We start from the raw sequence: 19804 nt of genomic DNA on the forward strand, positions 1-19804 counted from the left end.
TGTCTTTGACAGCCTTGCTCAGATCTTGCAAATCGAAGGCCGTGGCTTCCTTTATTGAGTCCATCCATCTCTTGTTGGGTCTCTCTCTTTTCCTGCTGCCCTCCACTTTCCCTAGCATGACTGTCTTTTCCAGTGACTCGTCGTCTCATGACGTGACCAAAATACGATAGCCGCAGTTTAGTCATTTTAGTTTTTAGGGTCAGTTCAGGCTTGATTTGATCTATAACCCACTGATTTGTTTTTGGGGCAGTCCACGGAATCCGTCACACTCCCCTCCAACACCACATTTCAAAGGAATCTATTTTCTTCCTATCAGCTTTCTTCACTGTCCAGCTTTCACACCCATGCATAGTAATAGGGAATACGATGGCATGAATTAATCTAGTCTTGGTGGCCAGCGACACATCGACGCTATGTCGACGCTATGCCATTACTGAGGCTGTGTTCACAAAAGCAAAGCAAAACTGGCGAAGTACTTCTGTAAGTCAAAGACCAGAGGGAGCCATTTAAACCGCTCCCTGTGATTGGCTCCGGTTTTCTTCGTGTCACACTGCACAGAAGCTCCAACCCGCCCCCCCCCCAAAGAAACAACGCTAACCTTCCTGTTCATCCCTTTGTGACCCTGATCCAGCAGTGGAACCTTTTCGGGGGGAGGGGGGCTTCCCCCTTACACTGAAGCAGAAAGCAGGCTGGCGTGCAAAGATAAGCCGGGGGAAGAAGGGCCCGCGACACCTCTTGCATGCACGCGCGTTCAAAACAAATGCAAAACACGTCCTGTCGGCCTTGTGCCGCTAGGGTTGCAGCAATGGGGGGCCATTGACGCCAGGGAGGTTTTGGCTTGGATTTGCCACTCTCTAGATCACTGGTTCCCAACCAGGGGTCCGTGGACCCCCAGGGGTCCGCGAGAACTAAATTAAGGTCCGCGAAACAAAGTTATAAACCCATAATAAATTAATATTTTCAATTAAAAGTTCTCTATTATAAAAATATATATTCAAATATTATTCTAAGCTTAATGTTTAACTAACAGTTATGATTAAAGTTTATTTTCAAATTCTTGGAATTTTTATTTTGAACCTTGGGGTTCCTGCACTGAACAAAAAAGTCCTAGTGGTCCCTGGTCAAAAAAAGGTTGGGAACCACTGCTCTAGATCAGTGGTTCTCAACCTTTTTTGCTCCATCCCCCCACTTTTACCATTGTTCAGAATATAATTTTCCCCTTCCCAAGATAGTCTAACTCAGTGGTTCCCAACGTGGGGCACACGCCCCACAGGGGGGGTGGCAATTTGATTTTTAAGGGGGGGGGCAATTCGAGAATGAGTTAGTGATTTTTTTGCATTTCTTATGGGTCTAGGGGCCTCCTATACCAGTGATGGCGAACCTTTTAGAGACCGAGTGCCCAAACTGCAACCAAAAACCCACTTATTTATCGCCGAGTGCCAATGCGGCAATTTAACCTGAATACCACCCCCAGAGGGGGCCCAGAGGGAGAGGCTAGGGTTGCCAAGTTCCTCTTCGCCATGAGTGGGAGGTTTTTGGGGTGGCGCCTGAGGAGGGGCGGGGTTTGGGGAAGGACTTCAGTGCCATAGAGTCCAATTGCCAAAGTGGCAATTTTTTCCAGGGGAACTGATCTCTATTGGTTGGAGATCACCTGTAATAGCAGATCTCCAGCTAGTACCTGGAGATTGGCAACTAGTTCCTTAGTGTTTTCTCTCTACATATCAAGATAAATGGAAAGGTGTTTGGAGGATGGCTTGTGGGCACTTCAAAGGTGGAATAGGACTGCACGCCCCTCCGCCCGCACAGACCCAGAGGGTGCCGGAGAAGCCGCTGGAGGGAAAGAAGGAAGGAAGGAAGGAAAGAAGGGAAGGGAGGGGGAAAGGGAAGGAAGGGAGGGAGAGAAAGAAAGAAAAAGAGACAGAAAGGGAGAAAGAAATGGAGCAAGGGAGAGAAAGAAAAGGACAGAGGGAGACAGAAAAAGAAAGAGGCCATTTATGCATGGGAGGTTTTGCCTTGGATTTGCCACTCGGTGGGGCGCGGCGGCAGGCTTGTGAGAGGCAAGCAGGGTGGGGCAGAGGGCGCCTCCTTCGCACCCACCGACCAGCCATGCCCCTCCGCCCGCACAGGCCCAGAGGGTGCCGGAGAAGCCACCGGCCATGCCGAGTGTGAGCGCTCGGCTTCTGTTCCCCGCTCTCCCACCCGCCTGGCTGGCCGCGCACGCTCCAGCGGCGGCAATGGCGGCAGCTTCTGTGGGAGAGTCCGGGGGCCACCGCCAATCATGTCGGAGGTTCCCCACCCCTGGGCTACAGCCTCCCCCATCCGGGGTGGGGCAGAGCTGGAAAAGCCAGCGGCTTGGAGGAACCGTGCGTGCCGGCAGAAAGGGCTACGCGTGCCGGAAGTGGCACCCGTGCCATAGGTTCGCCAACACGGTCCTATACAGTACCTAAATACATATTGTGACATACACATTTTACAAATTAAAATCAGAATGTCCATGGTGGTCAGCTGGGGACAATGTCACGGGGGGGGGGGCATCAGGATTTTTGGGCATGGCCCAAAAAAAGGTTGAGAACCACTGCTTTAGATGCACACTTTCCAAACTCCCAAAACTCAACAAGAAGCCCCCCCCCGTGCAGATGCACACACACACACACAAACCCAGCCACAAAGCGCCCCTTTCCTTTGTTGCCCGCCCAGGTGGGCGCCTTCCCTTCCCCCCGGGCTCCAGCACATGATGGGCCGTTTACGCACGGGAAGTTTGGCCTTGGATCTGGCGCTCCCCAGATGCGCGTTTCCCCACCCGGATCCTCCAAACGCCCCCGTGCAGAGTTTGGAGAATTCGGAGGGGGGGAACGCGCATCTGTACAGCGGCAAACCCGATGCAAACCCTCCCACGAATAAATGGCCCAAAGGCCATTTTTTGCATCGGGTTTGCCACTTTATAGATGCACATTTCCGAGTTCTCAAAACTCTGCACGGGGGGGGGCTTATTGTTGAGTTCTGAGGATATCGATGGGGGGGGGAGTGCATCTAAAGCGTGGCAACCCCAAGGCAAAACCTCCCAGGCATCCATGGCAGACAAGAAGCCCCCCACCCCCACCCCGTGCAGAGCGTTGAGAATCCGGATGGGGGAAACGTGCATCGACAAAGCGGCAACCCCGATGCAAAACCTTCCACGAATAAATGCCCCAAAGGCCATTTTTTGCATCGGGTTTGCCGCTTTGTAGATGCACGCTTCCCCCATTCTCAAAACTCTGCACGGGGGGGGGGGGCTTATTGTTGAGTACTGAGGACATCGAGGGGGGGGGAGTGCATCTAAAGCGTGGCAAACCCAAGGCAAAACCTCCCAGGCATCCATGGCAAACAAGAAGCCCCCCCGTGCAGAGCGTTGAGAATCCGGATGGGGGAAATGCGAACCCAAGGCGAAACCTGCCGTGCGTAAGGGGCCCTTGCGCTCCGGCCACGCGCAACCCGGCCCCGAGAAACTCGCCCTTCCCTACCTTCTGCACGCGGCCGGGCTTCTCCGCGAGGCTGGCGGGGACGGGAGGCGAGGGGGGGGTCCCGGTGACCCAAACGGCGGAGGCGACTGGAGAGACCCCGCCCGCTTCCCCGGCTGCGCAGCTGCTGCGCTCTTTTTAACTCTTTGCAGAAGCTCCCCCGGCCTGGCTCTCGGGGACGCCTAGCGGCAGAGCGGCGTCGTGACGCCTCGGTGCGAGCAGAGGAAAGAGGGTTTCCTGCCCGGGGTGGAGGTGGCTGGGCGGGCTGCGGCCACGCCTCGCTCCCTCCCGCAGGAACAAAGGCTAGGGAAAGTTGCAAAGGAGTAAACGCTAGGAAAAGAGGAAGACCCAACAAGAGGTGGTTGGACTCCATAAAGGAAGCCGCGGCCCTCAATTTGCAAGATCTGCGCAAGGCTGTCAAAGATAGGACATTTTGGGGGGGCTTTCATTCATAGGGTCGCTGTTGCAAGATCTGAGCAAGGCTGTCAAAGACAGGGCATTTTGGGGGACTTTCATTCATAGGGTCGCTGTTGCAAGATCTGAGCAAGGCTGTCAAAGACAGGGCATTTTGGGGGACTTTCATTCATAGGGTCGCTGTTGCAAGATCTGAGCAAGGCTGTCAAAGACAGGGCATTTTGGGGGGGCTTTCATTCATAGGGTCGCTGTTGCAAGATCTGAGCAAGGCTGTCAAAGACAGGGCATTTTGGGGTACTTTCATTCATAGGGTCGCTGTTGCAAGATCTGAGCAAGGTTGTCAAAGACAGGACATTTTGGGGGACTTTCATTCATAGGGTCGCTGTTGCAAGATCTGAGCAAGGCTGTCAAAGACAGGGCATTTTGGGGTACTTTCATTCATAGGGTCGCTGTTGCAAGATTTGAGCAAGGCTGTCAAAGACAGGACATTTGGGGGGACTTTCATTCATAGGGTCGCTGTTGCAAGATCTGAGCAAGGCTGTCAAAGACAGGGCATTTTGGGGGACTTTCATTCATAGGGTCGCTGTTGCAAGATCTGAGCAAGGTGTCAAAGATAGGACATTTTGGGGGACTTTCATTCATAGGGTCGCTGTTGCAAGATCTGAGCAAGGCTGTCAAAGATAGGACATTTTGGGGGGACTTTCATTCATAGGGTCGCTGTTGCAAGATTTGAGCAAGGCTGTCAAAGACAGGGCATTTTGGGGGGCTTTCATTCATAGGGTCGCTGTTAAGCCCGCGTGGGAAGGAGTCACGAAATCAGAGGCGGAGTTCAGCAACACAGCTTTATTGGATTTCAGCCCAGAACTCACTGGGACGCCTAGCGGCAGAGCGGCGTCGTGACGCCTCGACTGCAAGCAGAGAAAGGCGACGGACTTCCTGCCTGGGATGGGGATTGCTGGGCAGGCTGCTGTCGGGCCATGCTCCCTCCTGCAGGAGCAAAGGCTCTTCGCATGAGTTCGTCCAGCCTTTGGCTACATGTCAGGCCCTGGTTCTCATGCCTGTAAGCGTCTGTGGACAGTTTCGCTCTGAAAAGTTCAAAGAGAAAGGGCCAAAGCAGGACTACAGCTGAACATCAAGAAAATAAGAGTAATGACTACAGGAGACTTACAGATTAGTTTCCTAGAAAATAAATGCAACTGACAATTTTTATATTTTATTTTAAGACAGCAGGCTTCTCATAGGGTTTTCAAGGTAAAGGTTAGTTAGTATTCCCTATTACTATGGATGGGTGTGAAAGCTGGACAATGAAGAAAGTAGGTTCCTTTGAAACGTGGTGTTGGAGGAGAGCGTTACGGATACCGTAGACAGGCCAAAAAAACAAATCAGTGGGTTATAGATCAAATCAAGCCTGAACTGACCCTAGAAGCGAAAATGACTCAACTGAGGCTATCGTATTTTGGTCACATTATGAGAAGGCAAGAGTCACCGGAGAAGACAGTCATGCTAGGAAAGGTTGAGGGCGGCAGGAAAAGAGGAAGACCCCACAAGAGATGGATGGGCTCAATGAAGGAAGCCACTGCCCTCAATTTGCAAGACCTGAGCAAGGCTGTCAAAGATAGGACACTTTGGAGGACTTTGATTCATAGGGTCGCCATGAATCGGAAGCAACTTGACTGCACATAAGACACACACACACCACAGCAGTGTTATGGAAAATAATTCATTATAACGTCTTCTAAAAAGATTTGTAGGAATGCATCAGGCTTTTATTTTTTCTACAACACATCTGTTTTTGAAAATTGGTTAGCAATGGGAGGGGCACAAGTAGTTAGCCTTGCCTAGGGCGCAAAAAAGACTGGCACCAGCTCTGCGGCCACAGCCAGTCAAGACTTCCTAAAGTAAACATGCAAGTGCTAATGGTATGCTGCGTGAGTCTTTCCCCAGCGGCTGAACTGCATTATTTTGTCACTTTGGGAAAATGTTACATTGACACACATACACATCCATCTTTTTCTTTAATATAATTTTATTCATTTATTCATTTTTTATAAAGGGTACTGAGAGCCCTGTGGTGCAGAGTGGTAAGCTGCAGTACTGCAGTCCAATCCCAATGGAAGTTGGTTTCCTTCCTTTTATCCCTTAGAAGCTCCTTGATCAATTGATCTTGAGCAGCATATATGTAGTGTTGGAGGGATATAAGGACTGAAACAAATCTTGCCACTGACAATGTAGCCTTGGGGTCCCTATCGCTTAGTAAAAAAGGCATTATGTCAGTCACAGAGGCATTGGATTTGTATGTTAAAAGGGGGGAAATATAGTGCAATCGAAGTTCCTCGTAAAAGTGGCATTCCAAAAGGGCGTGAGCTAATGAGTCAATAGAGCCAGAAGAGCAAGGGCAGATCCTGTCTGAGTATGGTATATTCAGAATTCTGCCCTGCATTACCATAGAAGGGTTAGCATTCAATCTAGCCAAGCAAAAAGCTCTACAAAGATGAGGAGGGAAGCTGGTTTCAGGTAGTCGGCTCAAGTTAGACTGAGCCTTCCATCCTTCTGAGGTCGGTAAAATGAGGACCCAGCTTGCTGGGGTAAAGGGAAGATGACTGGGGAAGGCACTGGCAAACCACCCCGTAAACAAAGTCTGCCTAGTAAATGTCAAGGTGTGATGTCACCCCCATGGGTCAGGAATGACCCGGTGCTTGCACTCGGGAGTCGGGACTACCTTTACAGAGTCACTGGAAAAGACAGTAATGCTAGGAAAGTTGAGGGCAGCAGGAAAAGAGGAAGACCCAACAAGAGATGGAGTGACACTATAAAGGAAGCCACGGCCCTCAATTTGCAAGACCTGAGCAAGGCTGTCAAAGATAGGACATTTTGAGGGCTTTGATTCATAGGGTCGCCATGAGTTGGAAGCAACACACACACATACACACACAGGAAAAAAAAGGGAAAGAGACAGGTAGGGGAAATTTTACAAATTGTACTTTGCCCGTGCCCAAGCTAGCTCATCTATCTTAACCCCCTAATAACTTCTCCGATGTTAATTCCAAATTTAACTATTATTCCAAGAACTATTGAAAATTATTAGCTAATCTGCTTGTGTTGGTCTTGACTGATAAGTTATTATAAGCATAAACCCTAAATAATAGCTGTATCGATGCTTCCGTTATAGAGTTATATCAATTATAAACAAACTATAATAAGCTCTATCATAAATTCTTCGAGGCTTAGTTGCATCTACTATCCCGTTTTGTAATTAGAATACCAATGACCCTTCTTGTAAACGTTAAATATCCATCTTTTTCTACGGCGATTCTGACCCTCTTTTTTATGTGCCAAGGGTGCTCATTGGATAGATACTCTCTGTATGCATAAGTTTCAGGGAGCTGCCTTGAGAAAAATCCAAAATCAAAGCCTTTAATTAAGACAAACCAAGTTGTTTGTTAGGCTGCAGTTATGAGAGTTAATCCTATAAATGAACCAAAACAAAACTTACTTAGGCCTTCAGAAGAAAGGCCTTTGGGCATGGATTTCTACCATTGCTGAGTTTCTGGCTCTTGAGATTTCATCACAAATTGTACTGTTTTCAATGATAGACAAGTGCTTTGAAAGTGAACATAAAATCTAAAAAGTTAATGCATGGGTACTTTCACTCATGTTCACCCCAGTCTGTCTTGGTTGTTCCTTGGAGTTATGCATGAGTTTTCCATCCATTAGAAATGACCTCGCTGCCAGCCCTCACAATATCCGGGTTCTCCCATTCCTCTGTTAACCCGACTCTTCCATCTTTCCCAAGAAAGTCAGGGTGAAACCCCCATGCATAAGGCAAAGTGCAGGGCATGCAAGCTTGGTTTCGCTCTCAGCCAAATGCAAAACAGCTTGTCCAGGGGTGGGGATTCAAATACTTTCTTCTTCCTCAGAGCTCTTTCTGAGCACAAGAAAGGTTTTTTAAAACCGAGTCTTGGATTTCCCCCTCCCCTTTCAGATTGCTCCAGGGAGGGGGGTTTGTTGTGGTTCTTAAAATGCTTTTTTATGCAGCAATTGGAGGGGGGATTTTCTCTCACAGTAAGCACTACAAGAAGGCCAGTTACAAAGCAGCATTTAAAGGGGTGGGACTTCATTTGAGTTTGGAGACTGCTGGTGCATAGATTCCCAACAAGAAAGTGTGGATCCAGCAAGCAAAGAACCTCAGGTGAAACTCCCATGCATAAATGACCTTACACAGCCAGTGTGGTATAGCGGTTAAGAGCAGTGGACTCTAATCTGGAGGACCGGGTTCGATTCCCCACTCCCCCACATGAAGCCTGCTGGGTGACCTTGGGCCAGTCACAGTTCTCTCAGAACTCTCTCAGCCCAAACAGAAGCAGGCAATGGCAAACAACCTCCGAATATGTCTTGCCTTGAAAACCCTGCGAGGTCACCACCATAAGTCAGTTGTGATTTGATGGCACACTCACAATTTACTACATAGTTAACGCACATAGGATTGGGCCCAGGGGTGAAAGTAAGTATGGGCTTCCACAGAACACTAGTAAGTGGCACCTCTCATCTTACACCTTGAGCTCTCCCTGTCCCCCAACTCAGATAAGAAATCTGAGTTAATTTCACACACACACAGGACTGTCTTAATCACCCACCAATAAGTACTATCTTAGCTGAAGTATGGCTTTCACCAAACTAGCTCATCTGCCTTTCAAATAGTAGTTAGCCAATTAATTGTGACCTAATTTATTCCACCTTACAGTGACATTTCCACTTGGAGCATCTATGCTGTGCTCATTTGCATGGAAAAATTATGCTTATTCTTGTTAAGGAGAGTTCTCTGGTGCATCTAAATCAAATTACCAGTCACAGGTTTCCTCATTACCTCATCTCCCATAAACTTTAACCTACATATCCACACTAGCACAATTCTAGAAACCGCCCTTCAGAAGAAAGGCCCTTGGGCATGGATTTCTACCATTGCCGGGTGTCTGACTCTTGAGATTTCATCACAAGTTGTACTGTTCTCAATGATAGACAAGTGCTTTCAAGGTGAACATAAAATCTAAAAAGTTTTAAATAGTGGTCTTTTAGCCTTCCAAACTGCTGCTGGGGGAAAAAACCATTCCCCTGCACTACTTCCCTGGCAGAAATCCACCACAGTTACTATTATCTGGTGGGGGAAAGTGCCATCAGGTTGCAGCTGAATTATGGTGAACCCCATAAGGTTTCAAGGCAAGAGACCTTTAGAGGTGGTTTGCCATTGCCTGCCTCTGTGTAGCAACCCTGGACTTCCTTGGTGGTCTCCCATCCAAATATTAACCAAGGCCAACCTTGCTTAGCTTCTGAGATCTAATGAACTCATGCCAGCATGCTTTTAAGGCAATGCCCACTGGTTGGCAGTGACTGGCCCTTTAACAGGCCACTCCTGAACAATCAGCTGAGAGGCAGCCTTGAGCCAGAGATGGGGAAACCAGGGGAAGGAATGAGTCACAGTTGAGAAGCGGGGGGGGGGGGGGTCCTCTTGGAAAAATGACTCAGGGGGAGGGTTAAAGCCCTTCTGGCCCAGCATCAAAACCCCAGTCCAAATTTCCACCATGGCTGCTTTTAAAGAAAATCAGAGTATCCATGAATGGATCTCAAACATCACATCTAGTTGCATCCTAAACCCCGAATCATCTTAATTTCAAAATAGCCTGGAATACCTTGCCACTAACATTGTGATGACACAAAAGCACCCATTACAGAGAATACTCTTGAGTTTTACTTTCTCTGATTCCTGCCTGAGACCTGAATGATATTGGAAATGCCAAGTGAGGGGGGATGTCTCATTCCTAAAAGTAACTTAAAAAAAAAAAGATCGCTTTTGGTTGCTTTTATAAACTGAACCTTGTACACAGGGCTTAACTATCAGTAATCTAACCAATAAACTGCTTCAAATACCTCAGTCTTGTGTAATTATTGTTCTTGGCATCTGCATTGATCAAGAGATTATCCAGCCAAGCACCACCACCACCCCCCGCCAATGTTTTTATCTGTGTTAGTGAATTATGATTCTGCTGGGGCTGTGAAAACCAGCAAAGTGACTAGTTGGCTAGAGAGCTCATGGAGGATATAGAGTTGGCATTCAGCATTGATGGATTAGTCCTTCAATGGATAAGTTTTATAACAGCCCTCCACCCTACAACTGAAGGATACAAGGCAGAAGATTTACCTAGTGAAAAGCTAAGTAGCAGGGGAAAGTCAGCCAATCCCACAGCATGCTTTTCAAATGAGAAAAGATTGCAAAAACCAAGAGCAACCTTGGTTTTAGCCCTTTCCTGTATTCAAAGGGGCAGCTGAGTTCAGTCTTGGACTGGTCCCTTGCTCCAACGAAGTTCAGCCCCTGAAAAGAAACTGCAGAGATTCACATAGAGACTTGGGGAAATGTTTATAGTTAGAGGACTGGTTAAGCTTTTGAATGTTGAGTTTGGTGGATTCTACATGATAATTAATTTGATCTCTAATCCAATGTCCTCATTTAGAATCCCAATTCAGTTTAGTCCCTATATTTTCCTTTTAATGGAGCCATGTGGCTACTGGGTTTTTCCAGTATTCTGCAGGCTCTGTGCGTCTACTCAGAACAGCTAAACTCAAGACAAAGCAAAGGTTAACTTTTTCTTTGGAGAGCTCCTGCAGCTCGCTCTCTGGGGTTTTGAAGCAGGGACATGTTCAGTCAGCAAGGTTAGAAGTGCCGACTATCCAATATTTAACTTATGAGGCCTTAGAAGGATCTATTTCTGGGAAGCACCCTAGCGATAGGTCAGTACCTTCCCCTAAGGGGCAGCTCAAAACTCATGGCTGGTAACCCGCAGTGCCCAGCTCTGATTTTCTTGTGCCACCATATTGGCAGTGTGGACCCAAGTAAGCTAAAGTCTTCACTGCTGGGCTTAGAAATCATGAATCATTCTTGCTCCTTGAAAGTAGAGCTACTTGAATGTGTTCCTAACCTTTCAGTAGTGTATGGCACAGTTTGTGTGACCTTTCCCCCCACCCCTTTAGCCAAGGTACATTCAGATACATCTAGTTCCTGGGCAACCTGACGTCAAACTACAGCAACAAAGGAACATTTTTTTTTTTAAGTAAAGGCTGGTGTGGCATTTAATTAACTGTAACCCACTGTGCATAGCAAATCTATAGCGGCGTGGTCTCACTTTTTCCCCACCCATTCCCGTCTCCAAGCAAGAAACAGAACAAATTGATTCTGTACTTGAAAGGTCAAGACACGCCTGGAATCCTGAAAGAATAACACCAGGATTGCTTTGCTTTATTCATCCTTGAACATATTACATTGCATAGGATCTGAGATGCAATTCTAGAACTAAATGCCAACTGGCTGCCCAGCCGTGATCACCAGAGATCTTCAAAATGAGCACCTGATGGTTTATAGGTAGCAAGTTCTTTCCAGAGATTATCTTGATAGAGGTAGTGACCTTTAGTCCTTCCATCGCAGCAAGAAACAAAGTCCAATAGGGAAATAGAAGTGATATGGAAAATACAGAATGAAGAGAGGAGAATAGGACCGTTGGAAAGAATGAAGAGAGCAGAAACAGCTGGTTCTACTTTGTAGAGAAAGAGCTGAAACGCAGCCACATCTGTGCTATCATGGGTGACTTCCTTTTCTTAGCTGACCCACCTTTACTTAAAAAGTCCAAGTTCATGGACTCAGGAAATAATATACCTTTCTAAAGCTATTATAGGAGCCCCATGGCGCAGAGTGCTAAGCTGCAGTACTGCAGTCCAAGCTCTGCTCACGACCTGAGTTTGATCCCGACGGAAGTTGGTTTCAGGTAGCCGGCTCAAGGTTGACTCAGCCTTCCATCCTCCCAAGGTTGGTAAAATGGGTACCCAGCTTGCTGGGGGTAAAGGGAAGATGACTGGGGAAAGCACTGGCAAACCACCCCGTAAACAAAGTCTGCCTAGGAATCGTCGGGATGTGACGTCACCCCATGGGTCAGGAATGACCTGGTGCTATTATAATGCATGCAACAGTCTATTTATGAAGTTTTAGACATATAGAATCGTTACTTACAATCTGATCAACGACTACAAACAATTACTTGCCTGAAAGGCAGGGTACAAATTCTACAAAAATATAAACAATTACTCTGTGCTCGAGATGGAACTGCAGGCTACATCTCCATCTAAGGTGCCTAACCATTATCTTTCTACCAGCTGGCAAACGGAGGGGGGGCGAAGGTGATCGAAACCACTGATATTATCGTACCCTGTAAAAGTAAATCAGCTGGCCCCCATGCTGATGATGATTGCAGTGCAAAGAAGCGAGCCAGAAAGAAGAAATAGGTTTCTCTCCAGGTCGGCAGAAAAATGTGAGCTTCCTCACTCACTCCAAAAGAGGTGGTACAACAGGAGTGCGAGACAATTAGCTGCATAGCTATAGCATTCCTAGTCTGAAAACAGTGGCTGTGGAGGTTAAAGAGCTGCGCTGTTGCAATATGGTTTCTTAAAGGCAATGGTATCAGTGAGGAGCCAACCTGCCCTCCAACCCTGGCACCTCAAGGTTAATCCTCGATGGAGCTGACTTTCAAAGCTGGGTGTAAAGAACCCCCCTCAGAATGCCTTTGGGGCACTTTAAACCCAGAAGCTCTGAAATACAGTCCTATAGAGAAATTGCCCTATGGAGATGGATCACGATGGGTAGCCATGTTAGTCTGTCTGTAGCAGTAGAAAAGAGCAAAAGTCCAGTAGCACCTTAAAGACTAAGGCCATTTTTGCATGGTAATTAGCAGTGCATTCCAGGCTGAATTGCACCGCATATTTTTTTTAATTTTGCATGCTAAACCGGGGCATACCTGCTTCGCATTACTAAAGAGCCCACTTAACACGACCTTAGGAGTTTGCCGCGAATCCCCCTCAAGGAACAATGCAAAACAACAGAGGTGCGTTAGCTATGCATATGCTAATGGCTATGCAAACAGGAACAAAGGAGCAGGCGAGTGGGGGGAGCGGAACTTCTCCTTTTGCGTCGGGACCATGAAAAGATATTTTTAAAGTCGCATTTTTAAAAAGAGCTTTGGACGAGCATCAAAATTGACCATACAAAAATAGCCTAACAACATTTCCGGCAGGTTATGAGCTTTCGTGAGTCACAGCTTTGTTATCTGAAGAAGCAAGCTGTGACTCACAAAAGCTCATACCCAGCCAGAAATTTTGTTAGTCTTTAAGGCGCTACTGGACTCTTGCTCTTTTCTACCGCCCTATGGAGTTGAGGCTGGATGCGTTCCTTACCTGCCCCCAGCTCCGCAGTTTTTCTGTGGGGCCCAGTTCGGTGTCTTGTGCAACAATACTATCCAACATACCACATATTGGGAGATAACAGTCATGGTCAATTTCATTTCCTGTGTCTTTGTAGACAGGAAAGTGACTCACCATTTTCCAAATTTGCTGTCTAGAGGGAATTTATTTTCACTGAGAAAAAATAGAAACTGACTATGAGAGAAATGCATGTATATAAAAATAACAGGAGCCTTGTAGCATCTTTAAAACTAACAAGTTTATATGCTAGCATGAGTTTTCATAAACTGGATCCCATGTGCATGTGACAAAGCAGACTCTCATAATCTAAAGCTTACGCTAGAATAGTATGATTCGTCTTTATTAGGTTCCACAAGACCCCTATTTTCTGCTGCCCTTTTTGGCTAGCACTTTTTGGGGGGAAATTTTACATTACAAGTCAGCTTCTGCTTTAGTTTCATAACCGTGAAGGGGGGTTATTTTACATTTCTAAATAGGTCAAACATTTATAATTGCATTTACAAATGGATATAGTGGGTGGATAACCTAATTTAAACAGGGAAAAAACATTATGTAGCCCTGTTTATCCATGGAAAAAAATTAAAAAGTATATGTTATATACATTTTAATACGTTATATGTTTTATTATGTTATATGTTTTATTAGGACCAACCAAAATTTCATAAAACCGCAAGGTGGCAGCCGTCACCATAAGCGGCCAGGTGCACGCAGGTGCATCTTCAAGTGAAGGGCCCAAGCCCAGAATGAGACAGGCACCCATAGTGTGGGTGCGAGCAGCCGCTGCTGTGTGCCAGCTGCCCCAGCCCCATAGGAGCCAGTTGTTCCTCCTTTTCCCCCTCTTCTGAAGGTGGCAGGGCCCCGTCCTAGGACATTTTTGCTTCCTAGTCTCCCCCCACTAGGTGTGGGGGTAGAGAAGCTTCAGGGCAGGGCCCAGCCACAATCATCTGTAGGACTGCAAGTTGAGGGTACTGCTGTATGTGACTGTGAAGAAAGAGTAGGGTTGCCAGGTCCCTCTTCGCCAGCGGCGGGAGGTTTTTGGGGCGGAGCCTGAGGAGGGCGGGGTTTGGGGAGGGGAGGGATTTCGATGCCGTAGAGGCCAGTTGCCAAAACAGCCTTTTTCTCCAGGTGAACTGATCGCTAACAGCTGGAGATCAGTTGTAATAGCAGGAGATCTCCAGCTAGTACCTGGAGGTTGGCAACCCTAGGGAAGAGCCCCTCCCTAAGGTGGAAGGGGAACAAATGCAGCTCCTATGACCAAATAGTTAAATTTGACTGAAAGGAGTACATGCCTAAATGATGAGGATACATGCCAGTAAAATGAATGGATGCCCTTTTAAGGCATTAAGCAGCCATACTTCTACATGTTCATCCTTATTTACATTTCAAAGATGAACTAAGGCTAGTACAGACTAGTTCCCCCCCTTTAAAGAGCTTTTGTATGGTGACTGTTGTGCATAAAACAGCACCATCTTGTGGCTACCTGCATTCACTAAGAAATTCAAGCAAAAAGGGCAGTGTCCTTGTATGCCTAGATGCACAGGGCCAGGGGAAACACTAACTGGGAGGCAAGGAAGAAGAGAAATCTTATACTACATACCCAGGCTGATGCAAAGCAGTGGGGGATGGAAGAGTAGGGCTGCCAGATCCAGGTTGGGAAACTCCTAGAGATTTGTAAAAGGAGCCTGGGGAGGACAGGGACCTCATAGAATCATAGAGTTGGAAGGAACCACCAGGGTCATCTAGTCCAACCCCCTGCATAATGCAGGAAATTCACAACTACCTTCCCCCGACTCCCCCAGCGACCCCTACTCCATGCCCAGAAGATGGCCAAGATGCCCTCCCTCTCATGAACTGCCTAAGGTCATAGAATCAGCATTGCTGACAGATGGCCATCTAACCTCTTCTTAAAAACCTCCAGGCAAGGAGAGCTTACCACCTCCCGAGGAAGCCTGTTCCACTGAGGAACCGCTCCAACTGTTAGAAAAGTCTTCCTAATGTCTAGATGGAAACTCTTTTGATTTAATTTTAACCCGTTGGTTCTGGTCCGACCTTCTGGGGCAACAGAAAACAACTCGGCACCATTGTCTATATGACAGCCCTTCAAGTACTTGTGGGGTACAATGCAATAGAGTCCATCCTCCAAAACATTCATTTTCTCCAGGGGAACCGATCTCTGTAGCCTGGAGATGAGATATAATTCCAGGGGATCCCCAGGTCCCACCTGGAGACAGGCATCCCTATGTTATACCCAGATATGTTTGCAACTTATGACTTGTTTATATGTTCATTGTGACACAAACGGAAAAACTGTGTCTGAAGTTTCTAATGTTGCTAAATCATTGGGTCCCATTTTTCTGAAAACATTGTTGGCATAACTGAAGACTCTTTTCAATTATGCTTTGAGTACTTAGTAAACCAAAATGATCTTACCAACAAATGACATTGCCACACGTCTTATGTATCCATTTCTCCCTTGCTGTTTTTCATTCCTCTGGATGAGTTGGCATGAGTCTGCATTACAGACTTAGCCTCCCCTTTATTCCAAAAGGGTGAGCAACTCAAAATAAATGCCACATCAGGGTAGTCAATCTGTCTGCAGATCCGTACTCAAGGTGTGGCCTTGCTACTTCTGGAGTATTCTTGATGAAGGCTCATAGGCTAGTGGTAAAGCATATTCTGCACATGCTCAAAGTCCCAGGTCCAATCTCTAGCGTCTCATTAAAAGGTAGCAAGGCTGTGAAAGGCTTCTGTCCAAGACACACAGGAACACACGTGAAGCTGCCTTATACCAAATCAGACCCTTGGTCCATCAAAGGCAGTATTGTCTACTCAGACTGGCAGCGGCTGTCCAGGGTCTCAGGCAGAGGTCTTTCACATCACCTACTTGCCTGGTCCCTTTAACTGGAGATGCTGGGGATTGAACCTGGGACCTTCTGCATGCCAAGCAGATGCTCTACCACTGAGCTATGGCCCTTCCTTGAGGAATGCTACAACTCAAAGTAACCAATGCTAAGCTTGGTAGACCAGTAGTATAATATAAGGCAACAATATATAAACAAACTGGTGCTTTTTGGTTCAAGTAACCTCTTTATTGTTAATCCAGCGCAGTTATTTATGTATTGTGTCTTGTTGCTTCAGAGTGTCATTTTTAGACCCTCTAAAATGGAAAGGGTTTTACAGCTTCTTAGAGAAAGTGACACTGCTACATCCCTGAGCTATTTACCTGAAGCAATGTAGAGAAAGTTTGGGTGATTTACAACTACAAATGACAATATGACATTTTAATGCAATGTTCTCTTCTGCTGCAGAGGAGGATCATCAGTCTCCTCCTTCCACTTCCAACGCAGCCAATGCCAGTTGTTCTTAACTTGCGTGGAACCCACTCTGACTGTCTTTTAGGCTCCCTTCCAATACGTTCATGAAGCTTGGCCGACATTCTGTTACCAACAGCATCCCTTTCTCATGTTGTACTCCTCCAGGTGCCAAGTCTGCTCTCTCTGCCTGTCTTTATGCACTGTCAGCAGCCTGGAACAAGCAGCACATCAGAGGACTAAGATTTTTTTTTGAACACACACAAACATAGGGGCAAATTGTGGTAAGTCAGTTAAGTGGGAAGGAAGTTATCCAGGTCGCACACAACAAAAGAGCAGCATTGTGCCAAGAAGTTGTTTACAGCCATGTCAGTCCAAAAGTAAAAAGCCCCCCCAAAAGAGCACAATCCACAATCCTTGTATTAGGATCAACAAATGGCACAACAGTGTGTGAGCTTTCTAGTGCTCCAGAGCTCGTCTTCAGATTGGTTGTTACCCAAAAAAAAGTTTAATAAAAGGGTCTGGGGGCAGAAAGAGACTTCAGGGCATGGTGTTAAGTCCTGCTAAAGTCTATATTGTGGACAGCTCGCACACTGCTCTGTGCCATCAGGTTGGTTCTAATAAAAGGTATTACATGGATCGTGTTCTTGGTGTTGTGCAGCACTAGTAATTCAGAAAACCAAACTGCTCTTCACTACAAAGTCTTCCAATATACAACAAGGCAAATTCAGGAGCAGACTAATCCAGAAGACTGAATTGCATTGAAGTTCTAGAGGCCATAGGTGCAACGTTTCCCCATTCTGGCTTCCATATAATCTTAAATCCAAGCGCTCTCAATAAATTTGGCTTATGAGTTATGTACATAGACCATGTTTCTTCCTCTCCCTAAATATTAAATGGAGTTGTCATAATTCTCTTATTTTATTGGGGGATATGTGGTAGAGGGGGGCAATGCTGTAGCGTCTGAGCTTTTCAAAGTCTTTAATATAACAGTACCAATTTACCAACTCCAAGAGCCAGAGTGCTGTAGTAGTTGGACTTGGATTGGGGAGATCTGGGTTCAAGTCTTTGCTTGGGCCAAAAACAGGGCTGCCAGCCTCCACATATTGAATGTAAGGAAGCAAACACAGGAGTGAAAATATATCACAAAGTGCAAAATGTTATATTATACAAACTACACAACATGGAAAACAAAATCAATGACAGTACAACTATATATTTATCCTAATAGCTATAAATAGCCAGGTAAGTAACATGAGATTACTAACACCATGTGTTATAAAAGTCCAATCCTAGTACAAAAGCCTGTAAGAATTCATATTGATGCATGTCTTCTTATTTTCAGATGTCCTTCAGCCAGGTACAAGAGAAAATGCACTTTGTGATACATTTTTGCTCCTGTGTTTGCTTCCTTACATTCTGTACTTACACAGTGGTGTCTTTTTTGAATAACCTCCAGGTACTAGCTGGAGATCTCCTGCTATTACAACTGATCTCCAGCCGATAGAGATCAGTTCACCTGGAGAAAATGGCCGCTTTGACAATTGGACTCTATGGCATTGAAGTTCCTCCCCTCCCAAATCCCGCCCTCCTCAGGCTCCGACCCAAAACCTCCCACCGGTTGCCAAGAGGGACCTGGCAACCCTATGGATTTTGCCATTTCATACAGTAAAATCTAGCTGCGAAGCGCACTGAAAGTGGATCGAAAGCGCATTTTTTACAAATGGCCAAATTAACTAATAGTATACAAGGAAATGATGTAACCTCCAGGTACTAGCTGGAGATCTCCTGCTATTACAACTGATCTCCAGCCGATAGAGATCAGTTCACCTGGAGAAAATGGCCGCTTTGACAATTGGACTCTATGGCATCGAAGTCCCTCCCCTCTCCAATCCTGGCCTCCTCAGGCTGTGCCCCAAAAACCTCCTGCCAGTGGCAAAGAGGGACCTGGAAACCCTAGCCAAAAACCCTACTAGGTGACTTTAGGCCAGCCATTTTCCCCCTCTGCCTAATCTACCTCATAGGGCTATTGTGAGGAAAAAAATGTTATCACTCCATCCATTTATATATTGCTGAGCTCCCTGGAGGAAAAGTGGGATATAAATGTGAGGAATTAGTGACATAATCTTACAGATGCTCTGTCAAATTCTCCTCTCTATAGGAAACACAGATTTGTTTCTCTTTACAGTGTGGCAGTTCTGAAAATGCAGCAGGTTATTGCCAAACACAAAGAAGATTATTCTCATTTTTTTAAAGCAATGGGGACCACCAAAATGCTTTCATTTCTCTTCGTCTGGCATCCAAATGTCAATTATCTAGCCTAGATCCATGCAGTTATAAGAGCAATAAAGAAAAGGTTCCTGTTCCCTTCCCATCCTTTGGAGGAGTCTGCACCAACCTGGCCATATGTAGCATCGGTTCCAGAATGTTATAGCCAGTCATTGCACTACACTCATAGAAGACAGCCTGGTATTCCTGCCAAAAAAAGAAGAGCAAAAGGTAACTTATATCAATATTGAAAGATCAGCTAACCTTACAGGGGAATGACACATCACCTACAAATGTAAAGCATGCAAGGGATTCTTGTCCCAATTATCCTTCGTAAATGCTGAAGATGCTTTTGCTTTACCAAATGCTGCTTACAGTATAATTCCTTGTAAGGTGCCAGTGACATCATCCGACAGTGCAGGAAAGATGACAAAGGAAACCTTACTATTAGGGCCACTTCACACGTTATTTTAGGTGCATGCCTAAGGAGTTTTGAGTATGCATTTCGCTTCTTTTAAAGGTATAAACGCAATAAATACTTAATACATGCATCATACAGGTTATACCTATCAGGGAGGTATACTTAGATGCAGCCCCATGTTGAGCATACATTCAGTGACGATGTGGATTTGGCACCCTGATATTAATGAAATATCTAAAGGCTGGGAGCCTAAACAGAAATGTTTGCCATACAGAGGAGAAACTGAGCGTGTTTCTCCTTTGTATGGCAAACAGCTCTATCTAGGCTTACAGCCTTTAGATATTTCATTAATTCTGGGTGGCAATTTCACATTGTCACTGACCATATGCTCAACATGGGGCAGCAGCTAACACTGACTCCCTGACAGGTACAACTGGTATTTGTGTGAGTTGAAAGTATGCGCGCGCACACAATACAAAAGACCTTGGTCATTTATGCAGGGGAAATTTGCATTTGGTTTGCAGCACAGTTTTCTCCTCCAAATTCTCAAACATCATATGCATGAGGGATTCCCCACCACCACCAATTCCAGGAGTACC

The 19804-nt window shown here is 46.2% G+C and overlaps 1 protein-coding gene across 1 annotated transcript in view; it reads right to left on the reverse strand.

The window, feature by feature from the left end:
- Positions 1-4788: 4788 nt before the first annotated feature.
- The window catches only part of LOC130479569 (EF-hand calcium-binding domain-containing protein 4B-like), a 28161-nt gene continuing 13145 nt past the window's right edge, over positions 4789-19804 (reverse strand). The window contains exons 6-7 of the mRNA XM_056851966.1: positions 18915-18991; positions 4789-4996 (exon numbers count right to left, since the gene is read on the reverse strand). Coding sequence (XP_056707944.1) covers positions 4789-4996; positions 18915-18991 — 285 coding nt within the window. The remainder of the gene's footprint in view (positions 4997-18914; positions 18992-19804) is intronic.

Source organism: Euleptes europaea, chromosome 6 (assembly GCF_029931775.1).
Source record: "Euleptes europaea isolate rEulEur1 chromosome 6, rEulEur1.hap1, whole genome shotgun sequence".
NCBI lineage: Eukaryota > Metazoa > Chordata > Lepidosauria > Squamata > Sphaerodactylidae > Euleptes > Euleptes europaea.